At 56.3% G+C, this 22,266-nt stretch overlaps 7 protein-coding genes across 7 annotated transcripts; 5 read left to right on the top strand and 2 right to left on the bottom strand.

The window, feature by feature from the left end:
• Nucleotides 1–533: 533 nt before the first annotated feature.
• On the top strand, nt 534–1,887 carry N656DRAFT_762093 (OTU-domain-containing protein; the record flags this gene model as incomplete). The annotated part of the gene is made up of 4 exons (XM_064813258.1): nt 534–903; nt 956–991; nt 1,050–1,279; nt 1,341–1,887. 4 exons carry the CDS (start codon nt 534–536, stop codon nt 1,668–1,670), a joined length of 966 nt encoding a protein of 321 aa, XP_064665796.1. The 3' UTR covers nt 1,671–1,887.
• On the bottom strand, nt 1,874–6,092 carry N656DRAFT_839979 (formamidase). The gene is made up of 15 exons (XM_064818922.1): nt 5,931–6,092; nt 5,714–5,820; nt 5,470–5,642; nt 4,833–5,391; nt 4,590–4,754; nt 3,775–3,852; nt 3,676–3,694; nt 3,560–3,617; nt 3,309–3,507; nt 3,210–3,241; nt 2,962–3,150; nt 2,789–2,892; nt 2,708–2,736; nt 2,373–2,643; nt 1,874–2,281 (listed from the first exon to the last, which is right to left on the bottom strand). Exons 1-15 carry the CDS (start codon nt 6,043–6,045, stop codon nt 1,929–1,931), a joined length of 2,451 nt encoding a protein of 816 aa, XP_064665795.1. The 5' UTR covers nt 6,046–6,092; the 3' UTR covers nt 1,874–1,928.
• Nucleotides 6,093–6,598: 506 nt separating this feature from the next.
• N656DRAFT_802072 (uncharacterized protein) lies at nt 6,599–8,916 on the top strand (the record flags this gene model as incomplete). Its single annotated transcript, XM_064818203.1, has 2 exons — nt 6,599–6,863; nt 6,929–8,916. The coding sequence occupies 2 exons, from the start codon at nt 6,599–6,601 to the stop codon at nt 8,914–8,916; spliced, it is 2,253 nt and encodes a 750-aa protein (XP_064665794.1).
• Nucleotides 8,917–9,569: 653 nt separating this feature from the next.
• Nucleotides 9,570–12,097, bottom strand: N656DRAFT_784517 (uncharacterized protein). Its single transcript, XM_064816186.1, has 4 exons — nt 11,960–12,097; nt 11,238–11,899; nt 10,699–11,165; nt 9,570–10,636 (listed from the first exon to the last, which is right to left on the bottom strand). The coding sequence occupies exons 2-4, from the start codon at nt 11,613–11,615 to the stop codon at nt 9,916–9,918; spliced, it is 1,566 nt and encodes a 521-aa protein (XP_064665793.1). The 5' UTR covers nt 11,616–11,899; nt 11,960–12,097; the 3' UTR covers nt 9,570–9,915.
• A 548-nt stretch (nt 12,098–12,645) lies between these two features.
• On the top strand, nt 12,646–13,027 carry N656DRAFT_447561 (uncharacterized protein). The gene has a single exon (XM_064809676.1). The coding sequence runs from the start codon at nt 12,753–12,755 to the stop codon at nt 12,984–12,986; it is 234 nt and encodes a 77-aa protein (XP_064665792.1). The 5' UTR covers nt 12,646–12,752; the 3' UTR covers nt 12,987–13,027.
• Nucleotides 13,028–13,185: 158 nt separating this feature from the next.
• Nucleotides 13,186–16,722, top strand: N656DRAFT_772044 (ARM repeat-containing protein; the record flags this gene model as incomplete). The annotated part of the gene is made up of 5 exons (XM_064813898.1): nt 13,186–13,368; nt 13,438–13,657; nt 13,718–13,893; nt 13,949–16,452; nt 16,515–16,722. The coding sequence occupies 5 exons, from the start codon at nt 13,186–13,188 to the stop codon at nt 16,720–16,722; spliced, it is 3,291 nt and encodes a 1,096-aa protein (XP_064665791.1).
• Nucleotides 16,723–18,560: 1,838 nt separating this feature from the next.
• N656DRAFT_784513 (uncharacterized protein) lies at nt 18,561–21,860 on the top strand. The gene is made up of 2 exons (XM_064816185.1): nt 18,561–21,114; nt 21,204–21,860. The coding sequence occupies exons 1-2, from the start codon at nt 18,619–18,621 to the stop codon at nt 21,465–21,467; spliced, it is 2,760 nt and encodes a 919-aa protein (XP_064665790.1). The 5' UTR covers nt 18,561–18,618; the 3' UTR covers nt 21,468–21,860.
• The last annotated feature ends 406 nt before the right edge of the window (nt 21,861–22,266 follow it).

Here is a 22,266-nt window from a genome sequence, read left to right as displayed (position 1 = left end):
AAGCAACCTTGAATGCACACTGACGTTGCTGCCCACCTGCCCCTTCCCAACTTGAAGTTGCGAATTGGGCAGTTCCGTTGCAAAATCTCGCCCAGCTCAGACTGAAGCCGGCAAGTCCATGTTTTTGTGACGGGAAGTCGGGTTGCCAGGACTTCACCAGATTGTATCCTGCTCATGTATAGTAGGTGTCGAAGGCGTGTATTCCAGCGGAAAAATTATTATATTGTCCTTGTCACTGACTCAGCTCAGAATTCAGTTTCACTTGTCAGCCGTCGTGCCTGCTTCTAGCTCACTTGTTGTCCTTCTCATCGCCGAGGCAGTTTATAATTTGGTGTGTGATATTCCGTACAACCCTATATATCTACAGGACGGAATCTTACCTATGCCTTGTTTTGCTTGCGCTAGAGAGGGCTCAACGCTGGTCTCGATCACTCACTGATATCCCTTCACTCGTCATCCAAAAGGTTGTCAACCGCTACCGGTATTCACCCATCGTATAGACGTCGCCACTAGCAGCGTGTTTCAGCATTCCAATGCAGATTCAAATCAGTCTCCGAGCCCCGAACGGGCAGTCTCGAATCCAAATCGACGACGAATCGACCCTCCAGGAGCTGGTTGAGCTTATCAAGTCCAAGACCGAGCTTAGCAATTTCACCCTCAAATACGGTTATCCGTTGCGAAGCCTGGATATCAGTGCGCCGTTGCTGGGAACCGGTATCAAGGACCTGAATCTCCGGGGAGAAACCATTGTCGTTGCCAAACTTGATGCTGCACCACCTGCGCCAACCACCCAGGCTGCGTCGACACAACCGACACCAAAGCCTTTTACTCCCAAGGGGATAGAGCCGGATGAGACGTCGCTAGAATGGCCGGAACGGGGTGGATACATAGGCAGGTCTTTGCGTCTGCAGACTTGTGAAATGGTACCGGTACACGACTAACGGGAACCCTGCAGTGCTCCGCGTCATGCCCGATGACAACAGTTGCATGTGTAAGTGGCAGCTTGCTCTGGCTATGTACGCGCTCAGCGCATTGACCTTCAATACCAGTCACGGCCTTTGGCGGCGCCATCGGCCTTGAGAACCCATCCAGAATCCTCCGTGACCAGGTAGCAGAGTACATTCTCAACCACCCCGATCAATACACGGATGCCATTCTCGGAGACAATCCCCAGCGCTACACCACCCGGATGAGGCAAATGGACACATGGGGTGGGGCCATCGAGCTGTCTATTCTTTCCGACATCTACAACCTCGAGATCAGCTCGATAGATGTGAAGGTAGGACCATGTCCCTGCCTATCTCAACTACCCCTTTCCAGCAGCAGCTGACCAGCTCCAGTCCCTCCGCGTGGACCGCTTCGGCGAAGGCAAGACCAACCGCGTCATCATCCTTTACTCTGGCATCCACTACGACAGGATCGCATTCTGCATGGACTTGAGCTACCCCATCGAGGTCGACGAGACGCGGTGGGCCACGGACGATGACGCCGTGCTGGAAAAGGCTCTCGAGCTCGCCCAGCGGCTGCAGAGACTTCACTACTACACCGACACGACGGATTTTGTCATCAAGTGCGAGCTCTGCAATTGGATTGGGCAGGGGACGAAGGAGGCGGCCCAGCACGAGCGGGAGACGGGCCATTCGCAGTTTGGGGAACTAAGCATTGAATGACGACGGTCAAGGGAAAGGGGGAACGGGGGATAGTATGATTAACGAGCTGCTGCATCAAGAGCATAGCATAAGGCATGAACAACGCGTCCGATATATACGACAATCTTTGGCAAAGGCGTTCGCATTCCAAGCCAATTCATACCGTTTATCTACACTTCAATCATCACCTCCCCTTCCCAGGTAGATACCACCCTCTATCGCCCCTGCCCTCAACCATTCAACCCCCCCTTCCCCCTCTTATTAACCTATAAAGAACAATTACATTTTATAAGTCAACCCGCCCCCAAAGCTCACCGGCCCTCTCTTTCCCTTTCCACTAGCAAGATCAACAACTTCGCCCTCGGTACGGCCCGTCTCAAACGCGCAGCTGCCCATATCCAGCTTCTTTGTTACCGCCCCGGCCGAGGGGGAGATGTCAACGTCGAAAATGTCCATGGGCAGGCCGAGCGTGGTGCAGGCGTTGGGAATGTCGACGATGCCTGCCACGTGGCCCTGCACGGGCGCGCACGACAGCAGCAGGTACACCTGGTAGTCGCTGTAGCCGAACCGTCGCAGGTACTCGATGCAGCGGAGGGTGGTTTGGCGGTAGGCGACTGTCACGTCCATGTAATCTGTGCGTAGGGTTGGGGGTTTGTGAGTGAGGGCTGCTCTTGGGGGGAAGGGCTCAGGGGTGGGGATATAAGAGAAATGGGAGATTCATACGCTGCTGGCCGTGCTCGTCGACGGAGAAACCCTCAAAGTAGATGTAGCGTCCGGGTCCAAACTGCGGTTCCACGGGGCCTGGGATGTAGATGGGGCTCTTGAGTCCCAGGTCGGCCATGCCGTTCTTGATGACCTTGAAATTGATGGTAATGATGCCGGCCATCTCGATGGCGCCGCAAAACGAGATCTCGCCGTCGCCCTGGGAGAAGTGCAAGTCGCCGACAGAAAACTTGGCACCGGGGACGTGGACGGGGAGGTACACTTTGGAGCCCTACGAGCGGTCAGCCTTGGGGTGTTTCTGGGAAGGGATGGAGGTACTGCTGTCGATGTCTTACCCGGGACAAGTTCTTGATGTCACAGTTTCCTGGCTTTTGCTTAGCATCGGTTCTGCTGGCATTGGAGAGCTAGATTCATACCTCCATGCTCTGGACGTCCGGGAATTGTCCTTGCCCCTTCACGACCGACTTTCTCCGTCAAGTCCTTGTCGGCGCTCCCAGCATGGACACTAAGAGGCTGCGGCCTAATGATACCAACAGAGTCAGTAAGATTCGCACTCTGATTTACTTGACGAAGGTCGGGGCGCACTTACGGAAGAGCAACACCGCGGTCAAGCTTGTTGGCAGCAATTAATTCGGCCTCACGCTTGTTCCACGTCTCGAGGACCTCAGCTGACGGCGCACAACCGAGAATGCCCGGATGGATCAGGCCTGCGAACTTAACGTGTGGAATGTGCCGGCTGGTGCAGTAGATGCCCTCGAAATCCCATATGGCTTTGGCACTGAGGAGTCTGTCAACGCTGAGGCCAGCCTGCTAAGCACCTATGCTGGAGTGACCTACGCTGAAGGGTAGATCTCGTCCAAAAATCCTCCCTGTGCTTATTGTTAGCAAGAGGTTACCTATTCAGGGGTATGGGTTGGCTGGGCTAGGATAACTAACTCCATTGCGCCGATCAAAGATGCCTGTGAACCCCCAAGGCTGGTCCTGGAACGGCTGGACATCCATGATCTCGACGAGAAGCAGATCTCCCGGCGCGGCTCCCTCGACTTCGAACGGACCGGAAAGATAATGCACCTTGGTGAGGTCGACGTTCTTCACATCATCGGCCGAATCGTTGTTCTTGATCTGGCCGCCAGTCCTGGTCTTGCTGTCAGCCAGAATGGTTCAGTAATTTTTGACGGGAACTTTACCAGTCAAGGCACTCGATCTTGACAGTCTCGCCATCCTTGATGGACCCGGCGAAGGGAACTGTCGTCTTGTTATCAGGGTACCAGAAGCAGCACAGAGTATGAGAAAGGAGGCCCACTGTCAGGGTGCCATCTGTTCTGTAGGTCATGTCAGTCTGCTGACACAATACCTAGTAGTCCATCTTATCGAACATGAAGTCAGTATATGAATGACATACATGAAGATAAGGTTGCTCAGAGGCAGGTTTGTCAAGGTCGACCTTGCAGACGGTCCGGATTCCAGATTTGCCCATCTTCTTTCTTTGTGTCTAGGTCAGCTCCAAGCCAGGAGAGGTACTCCAGTGTCAAAGTCGGCGCGCTTAGACACGACAAGGCCTTATACGCTCAAGCAGACATCCGCAACTCCCCAGACAATACAGGGCGGGAAACAATCTCTATATAGGTACCTTACGGTTACCTACATTACAGTCCAGTTCCCGTCATCACTTGCTCCAAGCTACCCCGCATCCCCATCCCATCCTCTGCACGTTGATAAGTTCTGCGGAACTAGGACAACTGCTCCACGGAGCAAAGACGTAATGCATAGCCATGGCCAAAAGCCCATCATTATCAATCAGCCCACATGCCAAGCAGCCGGTGCTTATCGCCACGGATTGAGCCTTATCGCACACCTCCGTCCCTATCAACCAGACAATCCACGCGGTTAAAGGCAAAGCTCTAGCCCCACCGACAGATATCTCCTCCACACGTTCATCTTGAAGGCAACGTACCTATTGTGGAGAAGAAAGCCGGTGATAAGGTACCGGAATTGATCGGCTAACCCTGGCCTAGCCGTTGTATGCATGTTCCTGACTTGGTTGTCCTGATACAAGGGGGCTTAAGTCCATACCAATGCCTCGGTGACGCATCAAAGACAGAGTACAAGCCAAGCTGTACTGTAGTCTGGTCGGGACGATGGTGCGAATCCATAACGCCGACCACAGCAAGTCCAAGAGGAACACTACTGCAGAGCCGAGCTGGGATGGGGATCAACCTCCGAGTACGGAGGCGGCTTGTCATGGATCGCATCAAGATTCCACAGCGACAGGCTGAGAAACTTTTGCTTGTTCCTCCACTCGGTCTGGCTGGCAGCGAATCCCTCGCTCTGTGCCGGCGGCGGCGGCGGATCCGACACCTTGGTGATCAGATACGCGGTGCTCTACGAATCATGTTAGCCACGACGCCAATTATGTCCCAGCACACGCAAGAATCCAAGGCCAGAAAGAAAAGCACCTACCGCCTCCGCAATGCCATAAATCAGCACCCCCAGTAACGGCACCCTCAAGAGGACATAAAATCCAATGCCAAAGCCAAACAACAGCCCCTCCCGGCTGCGGAACCACCGCCTCTTTTGCTCTGGCGTGAACCGGATACGCGCAAAGTAAGGCTCGAGCAGCTCTCGCATCAGACTTCGCGAGGCGAAGTAGCTTTGTAGAAAAATAACTAGGTAGCGCCTGGGGAGGAGCAGGCCGCCTCCGGCAAAAATGAGGGCGGCAGGGCCCAGGCCGACGGCAGACTTGAAGGTCCAGAAGCTGGCGGCGGGGAGCACCAGGCGGCCCACGACGGGCAGGTATGAGGCGGCGTACACGGCGAGCGAGATCAACCCCTTGCGCGCAAACCGCCACACAAACCGCGTGGCCCCCGATGAGGATGAGGGCGCGCGCCCATCGGCGGCGGCGGCTGGCCGGTACTGCGCCAGCGTCGGGTGGTAGAGCGGTCGCAGCTGTGACGGATCAGAGTCGTGACGGTGCTTGAGCGTGTATGTTTGGTCGACCCATCGCAGGGAGGTCATGAAGCTGGGTTTTTTGGACGGATGGTTAGCTAGGTCTGCGGGTCTATCATGAAGGGCTTGATAAGGGGGGGTTCCACGTTACAGATCGTCAAGTGTAGGGGTGAGGTAACGCATCAGGCTCATGAAGAAGAGTGGCGCTTGCAGCACGTGCTCCTCGATGAAGCCCAGTCCGTTGACCAGCGTGTCATCCCACGTCACGCGGTCGAGGGAAACAAAGAGGGAGACGGTCCATAGCAGGACTTTGATGCCCAAGATCTAGATGCAGGTTAGCTTGAAGGTTGGAACTCAGGTAGGGAATAGCTACTAGCTAGGAGTCAAGGACGAACAGGAACGGCTATGAGCAGGCGGATGGCAATGCCCGCGGCAACGGCAATGGCGGCCTGCTTGTAATGCTCCGAGGTGAAAAGTTGTGGGTTCTGTAGGGCGCGTTGGGCTGGGATTGAGTATCATCGTTAGTGCCAAGGCTCGATCGACTCGGAGTACCGTATCTTCACGGGGATACGTAAGGTATTGTTCATTTTGTTGAGGAACGAACCAACTTACCGCCAACAAGTGTCAATTGGATGCCCCGAATGACTGCATTAAGATCAAAATGCGAGATATCAAAGCGTTGTTTCAACTTCGCCTTGTCAATAACTGGTCTCTGGTCTGCCGACATCTTTTTTGAGTAATGTGGTGGTGAATTGATGTGAGTGACCTCGAGCTTCAGAGCAGCAGATTGAGTCCCTTGTCCTTGTCTCTTGGGCGGTGATGTCACTTGCATCTGATTAGTACCAGCAGTACGTACTCCGTGTCTAAATTCCATACTTCACACAGTAGAGCTGGATGCAGTCTGAGTGCAGAGAAAGCGCCATCCATTGGAGAAGCTGGTTCGTCAATCATCAAAATCGCGTCTGCCTCCGCCGCAAGCACCTACATAAACTATACCATTGCATACGTTGTTTGCGTTCCCGATTGCAGCTCCTGGGCCTGGAGACTCACAGCGTCTTGCACATTCGATCCGCGAAGAATTGGCCGATCGGCGGCCCATCGTTCCATCCTGAAACGGACGCCCGACTTGCCAGAGGAAGAGAGGAGGGACCTGGTCACCTGAATACCTACTTTGAGCCGTTGATGTCTACACTACTATATGACCTCTGATCGCATCACATTGCGTACTGTACACACAATTCTGTCCCTAGCAATGGTTCCAGGCCCCGCTTGAACGAAGCATGGAGTCCTCAAAGTCGCCAGGTCCTTCCTTCTCTACGCCGCGCCGTTCTCTCACAGCGCCTGTCCGCCCGGCTTCCCCGCAGTCATCGCCACAATCTGCCAGCGAGTTGGTGGACACCCTTTATGATCATCCGAATGTCAAGATCGTTTCCTTCACCGCGGGCTATCGTTCTCTCTCTGTCGGCCCGTGGACGGGTACTGCGCCTGACATCGAGCCCGGATCGCTCCCCTGGACGTCGCATCTGGAGCGGACCATTGCAGCCGGTGTGTTATCCGGGCATGCCTGTGCAGGCTAGGGCAACCTACTGACTCAAACTCCTACTTGATAGGCGCCTTCAGAATCTACCGCGCCCCGGGTTCGGTGGCTTTTCTCAGCTGTGGTTCCGCGCTCCAGCCGATTCTGCCCAAAAGCCAAGTCTGGTGCGTCGATGAAGACTCGAGCAAGTTCGTCTTGCAAATACGCCGGCCACAGTACTGGAGGATAGAACTTCCTGTGGAGAAGGAGGAAGATGTGTACCGCGTGCAGCTACTCCGAGACGTCTTTGACAGGATCCTACAGTTTGAGAAGACCGAATGCCCATTCAAGAGATCTTTCACAGTCAAGCTTCCAGAACGGCCGCAAACACCAGTAAAGAAACGGCCATGGACACCGGTGCGGAGGTCCAGCACGTCTTTCCCCCTGACTCCCGTCACACCCGTCGAGATCGCGCCCGTATACAAGGGAACACCGCGGGGGGCGATATCTCTTGGGGACATGAAAACCACCGCCGATGTGAAGACAACGCTGCGCAATGAGGCCCGCGCATTAGAGCCGCCTGTGGAAGAACAAGCTTCCAGATCAGGGGGTGATTCCCCCGTCGATGCCGATCCCGCTGACTTCCCTCGACGCCCCGATCCGGTGTCAGTTGAAACGTTACAATGCGCCAGCCCAGCTGCCTCGCAGCAACCAACGGTCGCCCAACCCCCGGGTATCAAACTCTCTACCGATACTCTAGACTCCCTCCACAGGCGGGAATCGTGGCGCTCCGTTCCTCTCCCTCCGTCGCCACCCTTGTCCGACGAAGGGTCGCCCACAACATCGTCTCGTCGGGAAACAAATCAGACACTATCAGATATCCAGGTAACCCTCCAGGATCATTCCGACCCTGGTTCCACCTCCAGCTCTCCTCTCGTCTCAGCAGCGCCCAGCGCCACAACAGAACCGTCACCTTCAATTCCCAAAACAGCGCCCGAAAAGCCCATCACTTCGCAACCCCCATCCCCGTTCACCGAGGACGAAGAAGCCTTCACAACACCTGCGTCAAGCCCAAGCCCCTCCCCGCCGTCTCCAGCACCTCCCGTAGACCCCGCTGCTACGACATCGTCTCCAGCGCCAACATCCGCCCGCCCCTCACCGCTCCGCCGCGCAACTACATCAAGCAGCATCTCCCCGAGCCGAAGTGGACCTCTGTCCCCATTCCCGCCGCCAGCAGCCAACCTTTTTGCTCCCCGATCTCCCCACCACAACCACCACCACCCTTCCTCTCCCAGTGACAACAACCACAACGGTAACAACCATACCAACAACAGCGGCGCGCTAGCCGTCGTCCGCCGCCTGCCCATGACGGTCATCCACAAGACGTGCGAGATCCTCATGTCGCCGCCCTCACATCTCCTCAGCCTGATGCTGAAGGTCGCCGCGCGGATTGCCGCGGGTGAGTGGAGGGGATTGGTCTTTGGCCTGGGCAGGGGCGGTGAGAGGGTCGAGGTGTGCTGGGATTGGAGCGACGATTATGACTATGATGACTATGGGGATGTTTATGATTACCACCAAGACGAGCTCAGGCAGCCTGGGCATGCGCGGCGTGGGTTCGGGTGTGGGTTGGACCCGGGGAATGGATATGCCAATTCGCATGGATTTGGATATGGATATGGCAGTGGTGGCGGCGGGAATGGGAGGAGGGGAGGACATGTGCTCAGAACCAGGGCTAGTGGCGGGGATTTGAGAGCTGCGTCATCTGGTTTTTGGAGGGCTGGGTGGGGTGAGGAGGAGGGTGATGGGGATGACAAGGCGAATGGGAATGGGAATGGTTGGCTGAAGAGGAGGCGGATGAGGGAGAGAATGGCGGGGAGTTTTCCCGAGAGTAGTGATGATGAGGAGGAGCAGCTGGGGCCGTCGGATGTACCCGCTGTGAAATCGCCTGGTCGCGGGCCCAAGGGGGACCATATTGATGGTGAGGCTGAGGAGACGACTGATGAGGATGTGTCGGGGCAGCGGGGGAATACTGCTGTCCCAGGGACTGGAGCGGGGATGGATCAGGACTCGGGAGTTGATTGAGGCTGCAAAGCATGACACTGAAAGGATCTGCTCCTGCCGGTCTTCCGGCTATGGATGTGGTGAGGAGGGTTTATCCTGTCCCCCCAGGTGGAGCTGGCCGGCTTTGGATTCAAGGTTTACGGCGTTGGAAGGGTGATGTGGCATGCGGTTTCAAGGGATAGGATGGATATGTTCTCGTTGGAGGTTGGGAAACAGCACAGCTATATTTGGATTCATGGCCTGTACTTCTACCCGCGTCTTGTGGTCGGTTTCATTTTACTGTATCTTTATTTGTATATCTTGTTGTTTATAGTTGTATTAGCTAGATAGGAGGGATGAGCATGGGCGCGGGCTTCGGTTTCTCACGCGGTCCTGCTTGGGATTCAGGATCTGAGGCCTGCTTTAACAGCAGCATTTATAAGGTATGGACGCGGCGGCGAATAACGGGTGATAAAATAGGCAGGACTACAAGGCTTTTGGATATGAAGGCGTTGGACGAATTTGGAATCTGTACGGACTAGGACTTAGGGCAGGGCCATGTAATGAATGAACGGAGAAAATGAACCTCCCGCAAGTCAAGACTGCACCAGGCCGTATTGCGGCTCCAATGGTGTCAGTCATGTACAATACATTATCTCACCGTGTAGTCAGCACACTTGCGAAAGGAGATGCAGTTTGTCCAAAGACAAAGAATATGGCATTCTCGAAGTGGTGGTGCTTGGCCACCTACTGTAACCTACGCTCGCTCTCTGAGGTGATTGATGATTTGGAATCCATCCTATGAGTGGAATGAGGCCTATGCTGAAGCATCCGACGCGCAAAAAGAACCCCTGAATGACAATGCCGCAACCATGCCACGCCTATCACCCAACCAACGCCTTTCGAGGGAGTGATATGTATCCTCAATGAGGACCAGAGTAGCTCTACGCGGCCTCTGAGCCCTCAGAAGCCGACGAGTACGTGTATATGGATTACTGATTGTGTGTCCCGGTTCCCACGTATTCCCCCAACCGAGGTTTTTTACCTCCTAAAGTCAACGCTAGCCCGGGCGCTGTCGATGCTAGGCCGCACCGAGGCGCTCGAGCTGCGTCTCCTCCGCGCCCGCTGCTCCGAGGGGTCTGAAGGGCGGAGGCCGCTCGACCTGGCAAACAGGTTCAGTATGTCGGTCATGGACACGACGCCCGTCAGGCGGCCCGAAAGCCGCGCACCGGGCATGCCGCCGGGCACACCGGCAAAGTTTTGGCCCGGAAGCGGAGACTGCGGCGTCGAGGAGCTGCTCAACGGAGGGATGATGACGGTGGGCGGCGGCGAAGTTGTTCCGCCGCCGGTTCCGCCAGAGGTAGGTGGAGGTGCGGCAGCAGTCGTAGCCGCGGGGTTGCTTGGCTGCAGTAGGGGCGTTGCCGGCGCGCTCGGTGACGGAGAGGCCGACTCAACAACCCACATGCGGTGGGACTTGGTAGCGACGAGTTTGGCGACGGTGTGCCCGAGCGTCGAGTAAGGGTTGACGTGGAAGACGGGAAACGAGTCCCGGCCGTGCTCGACGCCACGTTCGTGGAGGATCACGCTGATGAAGTGCATGCACGTGTCCTTGAGAAGCGGTAGGCTGGCGGCGCTCGTCAAATGCCTGACGTCAGCGGTTGATATGTTGCCTACGACGTTGAGCCCCTGATCGACGACGGCAACCGATGTCAGCCCCTCGTTGTGCATCAACAAGAGGGCGTCGGCTAGAGGAGCGTCGATGCTATGCAGCAAGGGTCAGCATGGACCTTGTGGTGCGCAACAAAGGGTTCGGGGAGAGCTCACTTGATGGCGATGATCTGGTGCGTGCCGATTCCGAGATCCCGGAGAAGGCTGCCATATAACCGGTCAATAACCGGAAAGTTGACGGCCTCGTTCCAAAAGAACTCGACAAGGCGTAGCTGGGTGAGCACCCCAATGACGTCGCCCGCCTGGTTGACGATCAGAATCCGATGAACCCCGCCTCCAAACGACTCAACGGCCTTGTCGAGAGTTGCCTCGGCCGGCAAAACCACCAATTCCTCTTTCTGACACAGCGATTGGATCTGGTGCAACGCAATGTCCTCCTGAGCCTGGGCTTTCCTCGAAATCTCAGTATACAGACCCACGTCTTCGTCCTCGGGCTTTGCGAGTCCTACAACAACTAGCAAATACGCGTTCAGGTCGTTATAATCGAACGTCGTGACTGCCGTCCTGGATTCGGGACTTTCGCGAACCAGCACAACATTGGTCGGGTTGTTTTTTATGAGGGTCTAGTAGCAGTAGTAGGGTCAGCGGGTCGAATCTAGAAATACATAGGAATGAACCATTGGGGGCACACGCACAAATGTGGCACTCTGGACACTATCGTCCATGCTGGCCCACCTGACATCTTCTGGAACGGCCAGCTCCCCCAGCGCAACGTCTCGCCAGTCCCTCCCAGAATATCGGGGATTAGGATGCCGATTGGGAGGCGGGTGGTTCACGAGGTCTTGAATAGCCTGCTGTGTGAAGGACGGATGTCGCTGGCTGCGGGGCGATGGGGGAGGATGCCGCTGGTTCTCGGCGAAGCTCTGGCGATGGGGGTGCATGTGGTTGTGGTTGGGTTTGGGAGCGCCGGTCTGGGGTGATGAAAGCGTCGCACTCAGCGAGGTCTGGGAGCTCCCAGCCATGCTCCCAGACACACCTCGCAATGTCGAATCTGGCGCGCCGGGTGCCGACATTGCATGCGGCTTGTCTGTGTCTAGTGTTTGGTATTCGTCGGCTCGCGCATGGGTTGATTGAATCTGTCCCGAATCGCTCAAGTCAGGATAGCACCGGGTGTCAGGTCTGCTGAAGAGCTCAGCTAGCTTGGCTCGCTTGGTTGGTGGTGAGGTCGAAGTTCGCTTTGGAAACAGGGATGGTCGGTGAGGAAGCTGTGTTGATGCGGGGTCACCTTGGCTTGGACGCGCTCCTGTACGGATACCTACGCTCTTTAAATCCAGCTGCCAGCGGAGCGCGCCAGATACTATGGCCAAACACACATTGAGTTTCAACGGCTCGGGAATCCGACTAGGTATTACCTTACCTCTTATACATCAAGGCACCTACACACGTGGTACCGCCCGGCGCCGTCCAGAGCAGAATCGAAATCCGGAATCCCGAGTCACGCCAGTGTCAGCGGTTCTCTCTCCGGGCATAGATCGACGGTTTTGTTACCGTTACCTAGCACGTACATACAATAATTTCAATACCACTCTCAGCAGCTGCCTCAGTGCCTCTGGCGCTCGCCCGAATTCTTACCATGAAGGAGGCGGTGCAACTGACCCCAGTCAGGCTTCGCAGATGACGTGTTTGGTCAAATTGTCGGACGATACTCCTAACGAGTCTTTCCGTCTCAACTTTCAAAGAAGTCAGGACATACAGTATCGTGAAGAGGATAAACAGTTGGGGAGCCGGCAACCGAATGATCGATTGCTTGCCAAGATTTGATAAGGACGCAACCTTTGGGTTGGAAAGCGCACCGGACGGTGTCCCGTTGTTCTTCGCATATCAGCACCAAGGTGAGGGTGACGGAGACAGGTTCGACAACTTGCACTGTGCTCCAAGAGCGGAACTTCAAACTCGTGTACGCGAAGGCACGTCTAGTTATTTATCTAGATCCATAGTGTAGGACGGACGTCCTGAGGATCTGCAGTTCTTTGATGATTTTCAAAGGGTTTCACCATGTGCACTTCGCACAGGCATGGTCTGGAACACGCTACTGCAGTACGGCAACTGAAAGTCGCGTCGCTCTGTGAGGACAGTGTAACACTGTACGCTGGAGCAAAAAACCTGCCCCTCCCCCACCCCAGGTCTCGAACCAATGAAAAAAAAAAGTGATGCCCTTCCTCGCTCCCCTCCTTGACACGTCGAAACGAACCCCCCATTCCTGCGACTCAATCCCAATAAGTATCCTCAACACGGCGCCCGCCGGCATAGTTTTTTTCCTTGCGGTCTTCGGCACCCCGACGCGTCCCTTCGTCGCGACTCCTTCTCACGATAGCTCCGGCGGCTTGTTGACGCGATTCACCGAGACTGCAATACGTCGCCCGTCGGCGCTGCCCCATTCCTAGCACTGCCCAAAGCTGGCTCCCCGCCGGGCCTGGTTCGGTTTTGGGTAGCAAGGGCTGCAAGAGTACAGTCGTTTAGCTTTTCTCAAAGCCGCAAGCAGCAAGCAGCAACAGTGTCGCTTGGGCTCTCACTCTCGATCCATCTTCTCCTTAATCGGCTCGGAACCTCAGTCACGCTCACAACATCTGCACCGTCGCCAAGATGTCGGTGTTGCCGGCCGAGGTCCACGCCCAGCTGACCGCGCTCCTCAAACAGCTCCAGTCCCCCGACAACAACGTCCGCTCCCAGGCCGAGGATGTACTCCAGAACCAGTGGACCAGCCAGCGGCCCGACTGGCTCTTGATGGGCTTGGTCGAGCAGATTGGAAACTCGACCGATGCATCTGTATGTCTTTTTATTCCACTTGCTTGGGACAGTTTCAACGGTGCGCAGTGCTGACTCCTCGGATTCCAGACACGCTCCTTTGCGGCAGTCATCTTCCGCCGGATAGCCTCCAAGACCCGAAAGATCGGCAATGCCGACAATGTTGACATGTTCATCTCTCTTGAGAAAGACCAGGCCAACGTCATTCGTTCAAGGCTCTTGGAGACGCTGATGGCCGAGACTGATAAGGCTGTCCGGAACAAGATCAGCGACGCTGTTGCTGAGCTTGCGAGACAATATTACGAGAGCGGTTCGTCGTGTGATACGTAATCTCACACGGCCTTGCACCCTGGCGCTGACTTGCTCCCAGACGACTCGTGGCCCGACCTTCTGCAGGTCCTTTTCAATCTTAGCCAAGCCCCGGATGCCGGCAAGCGTGAGACGGCGTTCCGCGTCTTCACAACCACGCCGGGGATCATCGAGAAGCAGCATGAGGAGGCTGTGGCTGGCGCATTTGCTCAAGCTTTCAAGGACGACTCGGTTGCGGTATGAAACATCTCTGGTGGAAACGCGAGCGGGATGCTGACTGAAACTCAACAAGGTCCGTCTCGCTGCCATGGAGGCCTTCGCTGCCTTTTTCCGCAGCTTAGACAAGAAGAATCAAGCCAAATACCACGTGCTTCTCCCCGAAGTTCTCAACATTCTTCCCCCAATCAAGGACTCCCAGGACTCGGACGATCTTAGCAAGGCGCTTGTGGCCCTCATCGAGCTCGCTGAGGGAGCCCCACGCATGTTCAAGCAAGTTTTCAATGTCCTAGTCCAATTCTGCATCTCGGTCATCCAGGACAAGGAACTCAGCGATCTCGCACGCCAGAATGCCCTGGAGCTCATGGCCACGTTTGCCGACTATGCGCCGTCGATGTGCAAGAAGGACCCCAACTACACCAACGACATGATCACCCAGTGTCTGAGCCTGATGACTGACCTGGGTGAAGATGACGATGACGCGGCCGAATGGCTGGCGGCGGACGATCTCGACGATCCCGAGAGCGATCAAAACCATGTTGCCGGTGAGCATTGCATGGATCGTCTGGCTAATAAGCTTGGAGGCATGGTCATCCTCCAGCCAACCTTCAACTGGCTTCCCCGCATGATGACTTCGCCCGCCTGGAGAGATCGACACGCTGCTTTGATGGCGATATCTGCCATCTCGGAGGGCTGCCGGGACCAAATGATTGGTGAATTGAAGCAGGTTCTTGAGCTTGTCGTGCCTGCTCTGAAGGATCCCCACCCCCGTGTCCGCTGGGCCGGCTGCAACGCGCTAGGGCAGATGAGCACAGATTTCGCACCCACCATGCAGAGGGAGTATTACGACACGGTCCTTTCGGCCATTGTCCCGGTTCTTGACTCTCCTGAAGCCAGGGTCAAGTCTCATGCCGCCGCCGCGCTGGTCAATTTCTGCGAAGAGGCCGAAAAGACGGTCCTCGAGCCGTATCTTGACAGTCTGCTTACTTCCCTGTACCAGCTCCTCCAGAATGACAAACGCTATGTGCAAGAGCAAGCCCTGTCGACGATTGCCACGATCGCCGATGCGGCCGAGCAAGCCTTTTCCCGATACTACGATACCTTGATGCCAATTCTCGTCAACGTCCTGCGCCGCGAGAGTGACAAGGAGTACCGACTGCTCCGAGCAAAGGCGATGGAGTGCGCGACTCTGATCGCCCTTGCGGTTGGGCCCCAGCGCCTGGGCCCAGATGCCGAAATGCTGGTGCAGCTGCTGGGCAGCATTCAAGACAGTGTGCAGGATCCGGACGACCCACAGGCTCAATACCTGATGCACTGCTGGGGAAGAATGTGCCGTGTCATGGGCAAAGCCTTCCTCCCGTACATGCCCAAGGTCCTGCCTCCACTGCTCGAGCTCGCAAGCGCAAAGGCCGACATCCAGCTTCTGGACGACGACGAGCAGATCGAGAGGTTCCAGCAAGAAGACGGCTGGGAGCTGGTGCCACTGCGGGGTAAGACTATCGGTATCAAGACCAGCTCCATGGATGACAAGCACATGGCGATTGAGCTCCTAGTTGTCTATGCTCAAGTGCTCGAGGCGGACTTCGCACCGAGCGCCGACGAAATCATGGAAAAGATTGCGCTCCCGGGCCTAGCATTCTTTTTCCACGACCCGGTCCGATTTGTATCGGCCAAGCTCGTCCCACAGTTGCTTAGCTGCGTCAAGAAGGCCTATGGGCCTCAGTCAGAGCAGCTGGCAAGTCTGTGGAACAAGACCGTGGACAAGCTCCTTGAGGTGCTCACTGCGGAGCCAGCCGTCGACACGCTTGCCGAGATGTACCAGTGCTTTTACGAGTCGGTTGAGGTCATCGGGCGGCCATGCCTTGCCGACACGCACCTGAACCGGTTCATCGAGTCGGTTACGTCGACCCTCGACGACTACAAAGACCGTGTCGCACAGCGCGAGGAGGAGCGGCGGGGCGTGCCACCCGAAGACATTGAGGACGAGCAAGAAGAGCTCCTCATGGCGATCGAGGATGATCAGACACTCCTCTCGGACATGAACAAGGCGTTCCACTGCGTTTTCAAGTACCACGGCCCCAACTTCCTCCGACACTGGGAGCGTCTGCAGAATACTTATCAGGCGTTCCTCGACTCAAACGACCCGACGCAGCGCCAGTGGGGACTGTGCATCATGGACGATGTCTTGGAGTACTGCGGCCCGCAGAGTAGCCAGTACGCCAACCTTATCATGCAGCCATTGCTGCGTGGCTGCAGGGATCCATCACCAGCGATTCGGCAGGCGGCCGCGTACGGCATCGGCGTAGCCGCTCGCCATGGTGGGGAGGCCTGGTCGGCGTTCCTGGGCGGGGCTGTTCCGCTGCTCTTTGAGGTCATGACGGTCCCCGATGCGCGCAATGAGGACAACATCTACGCGACAGAAAATGCATGCGCAGCAATCGCAAAGATTCTGCACTTCAACGCTTCTGCCGTCACGGCGCCCGACCAAATCATTGCAGAATGGATCAATACTCTGCCAATCACCAATGATGAGGAGGCGGCGCCATATGCGTATCTATACCTAGCAGAGCTCATTAGCAAGTAAGTCTTTGACCCTTGGCTGTGGTGTCTCACACATACGGAGCGGGCTGACAAATTTCTAGACAACACCCTGCCGTTACTTCTCAGGCGCCCCGAGTATTCGTCTTGGTCGCGCAAGCTCTAGAGGCCGAGGCGCTGAGCGGTCAGAATGCGGCTCGCGTGGTCGCAGCAACCAAGGTCCTCTTGGAGGGAACGAATACCGACGTGATGCCCCTATTGCAGCAATTCTCACCTGAGGCACAGAACGTAATCCGGGCTCACTTTGGCTAGTACGGAGATGGTGCTTTAGGGAATGGCAATGTAACCAACGAGCAGGGCCAGTGACGTTGGCAGGTTAATCACGCCTGCGCTCTTGGTCCGAGTCCCACGTACTTGATAGGATATGTAACGAGTCGCCCAACATATGAAGGGGCCAAACGCACTGGGCTTCAGCCGGCCGGGTGGCATGGGCAAGCGGTCTTGTAGCGGAGAAGCGGAGAAAGACAACAGTATGAGAGGCCCTAAGGAGAAGCGAAGGAGGAGGTTTGATGATACCATGTTTAGTTGCTGTGTCTAGCTTTTGCTTCCTGGCCGTGTCCGTCTACGTATGTGCAAGGATGAGGAAGTCAACAGCCAAGACAATAAGAAGATCCGATGTTCTATGACAAAGGTCAATTCAACGCCCTGTCTGGCCCCATCGCCATGCAGTGATTACAGTAGTGAACTGCAGACCAAGATGGTTTTCGTTTCGGGGTTAGAGCCTGCAAAGACTGGGCTTAGTGAAACGCATGCCAAGTAATCTGGGAAACCAAGATAAACGGGGACGATCGGTGGCGACTCCGGGTCCTGGCTGGCACCCGACCGGGACCGGCACCGGGCTGCACCCATGCATGTTGCCGGTAACTTATGGAACTAACCTTAAAAAAATCCCAGCGCTCGTAGTCCAAGACCAAACTTGTTCCCTAGAGAGCCTAGCAATTCCAGTGGCAAAAGACAGAAGACAGAAGAAGAGCATTTCTACACGTGTATCGACATTCTGTGGCCATCCTCTCTGATGTACCGGCAAGCTTGTTGTTTAGACATCGAGACTTTGTACAATACAAATACCTCGGTATCTAGGGAGGTTGAAGTTGAATTTCTAGACGACAGACAACCTCCCTCACCCCGCATCGATTCCCCATTCCTATCATTTTCAACCCCATCATCGCAACCTCTCCGCAAACCTCTCTATCCAGTCACTTAAGTATTAGAGAAAAGGAAACAATTGAAAGGATTGATCACCAGCATCACGCCCCTTTTGTTCTCGCTCTTCTGGTGCTGTGGGAAAACTGCGTGTAGAGTTCTGTACATGTGCTGTACTTGCACTGTACGTGGGGCGTCCTCAGTCCTGTTTGCCGCCATCGCGCTTGCAATTGGATTGTTTTACCAGGCCAGGAAGGAAAGAACAAGGAGACTGATTTGATCGAACAGTCAATCGCAAATAAGTCTCACGTCCGCTCAACCACGCTCGCGCGGCGCCTGCTTCCACTCAACCTGCTCCTTGATGTAACCGATTGGCTCCTGATACAAGAAAAGAGGGAGAAAGCGTCAAGCCTGTCGCCATCGCCTCCAAACGGTGCAATGACAAACAGAGTACCGGCCGGTTGAGGTACATAGCCCCTTTGGGGTCCAAAATCGGCTCAGAAGGGAGGAGAAAAAAGAAACAATAACAAAACCACGAACACCACCAATGCTGCGACAATGCACCGCAGTCTGTTTTACCCGTCGGCGCTGTCGTCTGAGGAGGAGGAGGAGGCTCAGCGGTTACAGGGCCAGACGCGGCGCATGCTTGGGGTGCTTAGGGACCAGGGTGATGACGGGTTCTCCACGGCCGCCATGTCCGATCTGCCACCGCTCCCGGGCGCCGACTCGCTCGACGACATAGTCAGCCAAAACTCGCACGAGCTCCAGCGGAGACGGAGCGTGGGCTTGCCGTACGGGAGCTCGCTGGCCGCTACTGCGCGGCAAACAGGAGGACAAGATGAGCTGCCCCTGTCCATGGTGGGGTTCAACAACGCTTTCCAGGGGTTCCAGTTCGGCCACGACGTGGCCGGTCCGCACGCCGACATGGCTTCCGGTCTGGGGGGGTTTGTAGGTTTGCCTGCCGGTCAAACCCGCTCCTCCTTTCCCCAGCCCGGTTTCATGACCATGTCCGCTCAGCCAGACTATGCGACGCTGTCCAACGTGGACATGGCGGCCTTGGCCAATTCGAACATGGGCCCAATGGGTGCGAATCCCCCTTCGATCGACGCCTTTGGGACGCCGGATCTGGGCGCTAGCTACGGGACTTCGGCTTTCAACACGGCCAATCCGGACTTTTCTATGGATATGGCCGTCGACACCCTTCCTTTGGATTCGGGCATCTCCTTCGGAGATGACGGTGGCGCCATGATGGGCGGGAATGAGGCTTTCAACGGCACAGGCGACCCACGGGAACCTCCTCCTCCCAGTATGATGGTGGATCCGAGTTTCAACCGTTTCCAGCCGAACATGGCCATGGCTCGTTCCTCTTCCTCCCTTCCGACTCCCGCATCCTTCGCCGCCTCGTCATCATCAGCTTCCGCAACACCACAACATACATCCTCACCAGCGTCGGTCGCCCAGCCGAGCGCAGCAGCGCCCTCACCCGCCCCGTCGAGTTCCAGTAAACAACCAGCCACTGCCGCAGCAGCAGGCCCCGCCCTGCCGCCGGGCCTGGCACAACACAACTCTCCCCAGAAAAAGGCCCGAAACGTCTACTCCAGGTCCGGGTTCGACATGCTCCGCGCGCTGTGGTACGTGGCGACGCGCAAGAACCCAACGCTGCGCATCGGCGCCGTCGACATGTCGTGCTCGTTTGTCGTGTGCGACGTGACGCTCAACGACTGCCCCATCGTCTACGTGTCGGACAACTTTGAGAAGCTGACGGGCTACAGCCGGCACGAGATCCTGGGCCAGAACTGCCGCTTCCTGCAGAGCCCCACGGGGAAAGTCGAGGCCGGCTCCCGCCGCGAGTTCGTCGAGAACGGTGCTGTCTTTAATCTCAAGCGCGCCATGGACGAGCGCAGAGAGATCCAGCAGGGCATAATCAACTATCGGAAGGGAGGCAGGCCGTTTTTGAATTTGCTTACTATGGTCTTCATTCCCTGGGATGACACCCCCGAAGGGGAGATTAAATACTGCGTGGGGTTCCAGATTGATCTGGTCGAGTGTCCCGAGGCCGTTTCGGCTGCTGTTGAGGCGGCTACGGGGGAAACGGAAAGGCACGGCATAGTGTCTGTTGGAGGGAAGGATTTAGAGGTCGAGGTGGATTATCGCCGGGTTGAGGGGGTAGGGCCGTACATCAAGACGACGCCGCCGCCATTGCCGGCGACCAGTTCCTCGCGCGAGGCGGACCTCGAGAGCGGGCAGACCATCAGCGTCGACGACGTTTCCGGATTGTTACAGCAGCTCGATCCCGGCGGGCCCAGCTCGGACTGGCACCGCCACGCCTGGGACAAGATGCTCCTCGAAAACGCCGACGACCTGGTCCATGTGCTCTCGCTCAAGGGCTTGTTCCTCTACCTGTCGCCCGCGTGCAAGCGCCTGCTGGAGTATGACGTCGGTGATCTGGTCGGGAACTCGCTCTCGAGTGTCTGCCACCCGTCGGACATCGTGCCCGTCATGAGGGAGCTCAAGGAGGTGCAGGTGAACGTGCCCGTCAATCTCGTGTTCCGGATCCGCAGGAAGCACAGCGGGTATATGTGGTTCGAGAGCCACGGGACGCTTCTCGGGGAGCAGGGGAAGGGAAGGAGGTGCGTCATGCTAGTGGGGAGAAGACGGCCCGTGTATGCGTTACAGCGCAGGGACGTGGATGCCCACGGCGGAATTGGCAGCGCCGATGGCGAGTTCTGGTCCAAGCTGTCGGCCTCGGGCATGTTTCTGTTCGCATCGTCCGGGGTGCGCTCGCTGCTGGATCTCCAGCCTGCTGAGTTGGAGGGTACGAGCATGCACGACCTTCTGCGCAAGGAGTCAAGGGACGAGTTTGGGCGCGCCGTTGAGAAGGCTCGAAGAGGCGCCATCGTCACGCTGAAGCATACGCTGGCGTACCATAGGAGGGGCCAGCCGTTGCAGGTGCAAACGACGTTTTACCCTGGTGATGCCTCCGAGCCCGGGCAGAAGAACCCTAGCTTCTTGATCGCGCAGACACGGGCCATTAAGCCGCCACCGAGAGCCATTGCTTCTTCTTCTGCTGGCGGAAGAAGTGGTGGTGCAACCGAGGACGCAATTATGAAGGGCGTCATCACTGCCGAAGACAGCCCCGCTGCTCCTCAGCCGCAGGACCACCAGCAACTCCCCACGGCGGCCACGCTGGAGGCCGAGGACGACGACAACATGTTTGACGAGCTCAAGACGACGCGATGCACGAGCTGGCAGTACGAGCTCAGGCAGATGGAAAAGGTCAACCGTCTGTTGGCCGGGGAACTGACGCAGCTGATGGCCAGCAAGAAGAAGCGCAAGCGGAGGAAACGAGACGGCGCCGGCGCCGGCGCTGCGGGCGGCGGCGGGAGTGCCGTGGTGAAAGACTGTGCCAACTGCCACAAGCGGGACACCCCCGAGTGGAGGAGGGGGCCCAGCGGGAATAGGGATCTGTGTAACAGCTGTGGGTTGAGGTGGGCGAAGCAGGTATGTTGCCTTCTTTCTAACCTCCCCCTTTTCAACATGGGAGTTCCTGGTATAATATATCTTGCTAACCAAGGCGGTTCTTGAAACAGACAGGAAAGGTCTTGCCGCGCACCTCGACGTCCCGCGCCGGCAGCGTCGGCACTAGCGCAGACGCGCAGAGTAATAAAAGAAGCGGCAACAGCTCGCCGGTGCTATCGCCCGTGTCTATAACAACAACGGCCGGTACCGGCGCCCTGCCGCCGCAGAGCAACCCTTTGTTTGGTGCCGGCGCCAGCGGGGCTGGAGGGTTGCCGATGGAGATGACGGCGATTTGGGAAGCCGAAGAGGGTAGGGAGGGAGGCGTGGGGCCCTAGAGTCTAGGAGCCTCGAACCAGGCCTGCCTTGGCCATTTTGTTCTCGGATCTTTTTGATCCCCTATCCTTCGAAACCAGGCAGGGGCAGGTTCTGGTCTGTTGGCATAGCGCATTGTTGCTGCTTTCTATGTTTGCCCGTTTTCTTGACGGGCTGGTGGTGGTTTCAACTTGACGTTTTCAAGCATCTTTCTGGCTGGCGCTGAGATTTACCAACTTAGATCGGAGCGCGAGCGATCAAAAGGTTTTAGTTTTGGGTATCACCTTGCCAATCATGAGGCAGGCTGTATGGACTGATTGCCTCTTATTTTGGATAGGCCTTCTTTATTAGGGGACCATACTCATCAGTTCAACTTACCCATGGAAGTGTCTATTACCGAACGTATAATGTATGTACAGGTGTCAATCCTGTCTTCGCATATCAGAGACTTACTGTAGTACAGTATGACGCCACCTGACGGCTCATCCCGATGAAGAGAATGCAAAAGTTCCAGAAGTTCGGAATGGCAGGGCATCTGGGGGATGAAAACGGTGCCACTCAAAGCACAGACGCTGTGGGGAGCGGAATCACAGCCACATTCAGGGGTAACGTTACGGTACACATCTGCGGCCTCGATCTGTACGAAAATGGATATTGAGGATATCTGGAATTTTGAGCTGAATCCAGGGGCTTTCAGAGGTATGTCTTTTCCCATAGAGTTTTACAATACTGAGTCTACTAATTCCTGTGCGAAATATTAGTGACAATCAGCTGCTCAGAGCCCCGATACGCTCACTAACAGATTGGTTCGCCTGCAGCCTT

The sequence above is a fragment of the Canariomyces notabilis genome (genome assembly GCF_033297395.1).
Source record: "Canariomyces notabilis strain CBS 508.74 unplaced genomic scaffold N656scaffold_34, whole genome shotgun sequence".
Taxonomy (NCBI): Eukaryota; Fungi; Ascomycota; class Sordariomycetes; order Sordariales; family Chaetomiaceae; genus Canariomyces; species Canariomyces notabilis.
Note: the sequence above shows the minus strand (reverse complement) of the source record. Positions and strands in the feature narration are given on the sequence as shown.

Excerpts from the sequence above, each read along its gene's own strand:
- N656DRAFT_839979 (XM_064818922.1), bottom strand. The coding sequence starts at position 6,045 with ATGTCGGCAGACCAGAGACCAGTTATTGACAAGGCGAAGTTGAAACAA. Across the intron at positions 5,821-5,930 it reads CCAATTGACACTTGTTGGCG|CCCAACGCGCCCTACAGAAC; the intron begins GTAAGTTGGTTC and ends ACTCAATCCCAG. Across the intron at positions 3,151-3,209 it reads GACGAGATCTACCCTTCAGC|TGCCAAAGCCATATGGGATT; the intron begins GTAGGTCACTCC and ends CAGACTCCTCAG.
- N656DRAFT_784517 (XM_064816186.1), bottom strand. The coding sequence starts at position 11,615 with ATGTCGGCACCCGGCGCGCCAGATTCGACATTGCGAGGTGTGTCTGGG. Across the intron at positions 11,166-11,237 it reads GTGTCCAGAGTGCCACATTT|ACCCTCATAAAAAACAACCC; the intron begins GTGCGTGTGCCC and ends TACTGCTACTAG. Across the intron at positions 10,637-10,698 it reads CACCAGATCATCGCCATCAA|CATCGACGCTCCTCTAGCCG; the intron begins GTGAGCTCTCCC and ends CTTGCTGCATAG.
- N656DRAFT_447561 (XM_064809676.1), top strand. The coding sequence starts at position 12,753 with ATGCCCTTCCTCGCTCCCCTCCTTGACACGTCGAAACGAACCCCCCAT.
- N656DRAFT_784513 (XM_064816185.1), top strand. The coding sequence starts at position 18,619 with ATGTCCGCTCAGCCAGACTATGCGACGCTGTCCAACGTGGACATGGCG. Across the intron at positions 21,115-21,203 it reads GGTTGAGGTGGGCGAAGCAG|ACAGGAAAGGTCTTGCCGCG; the intron begins GTATGTTGCCTT and ends TTCTTGAAACAG.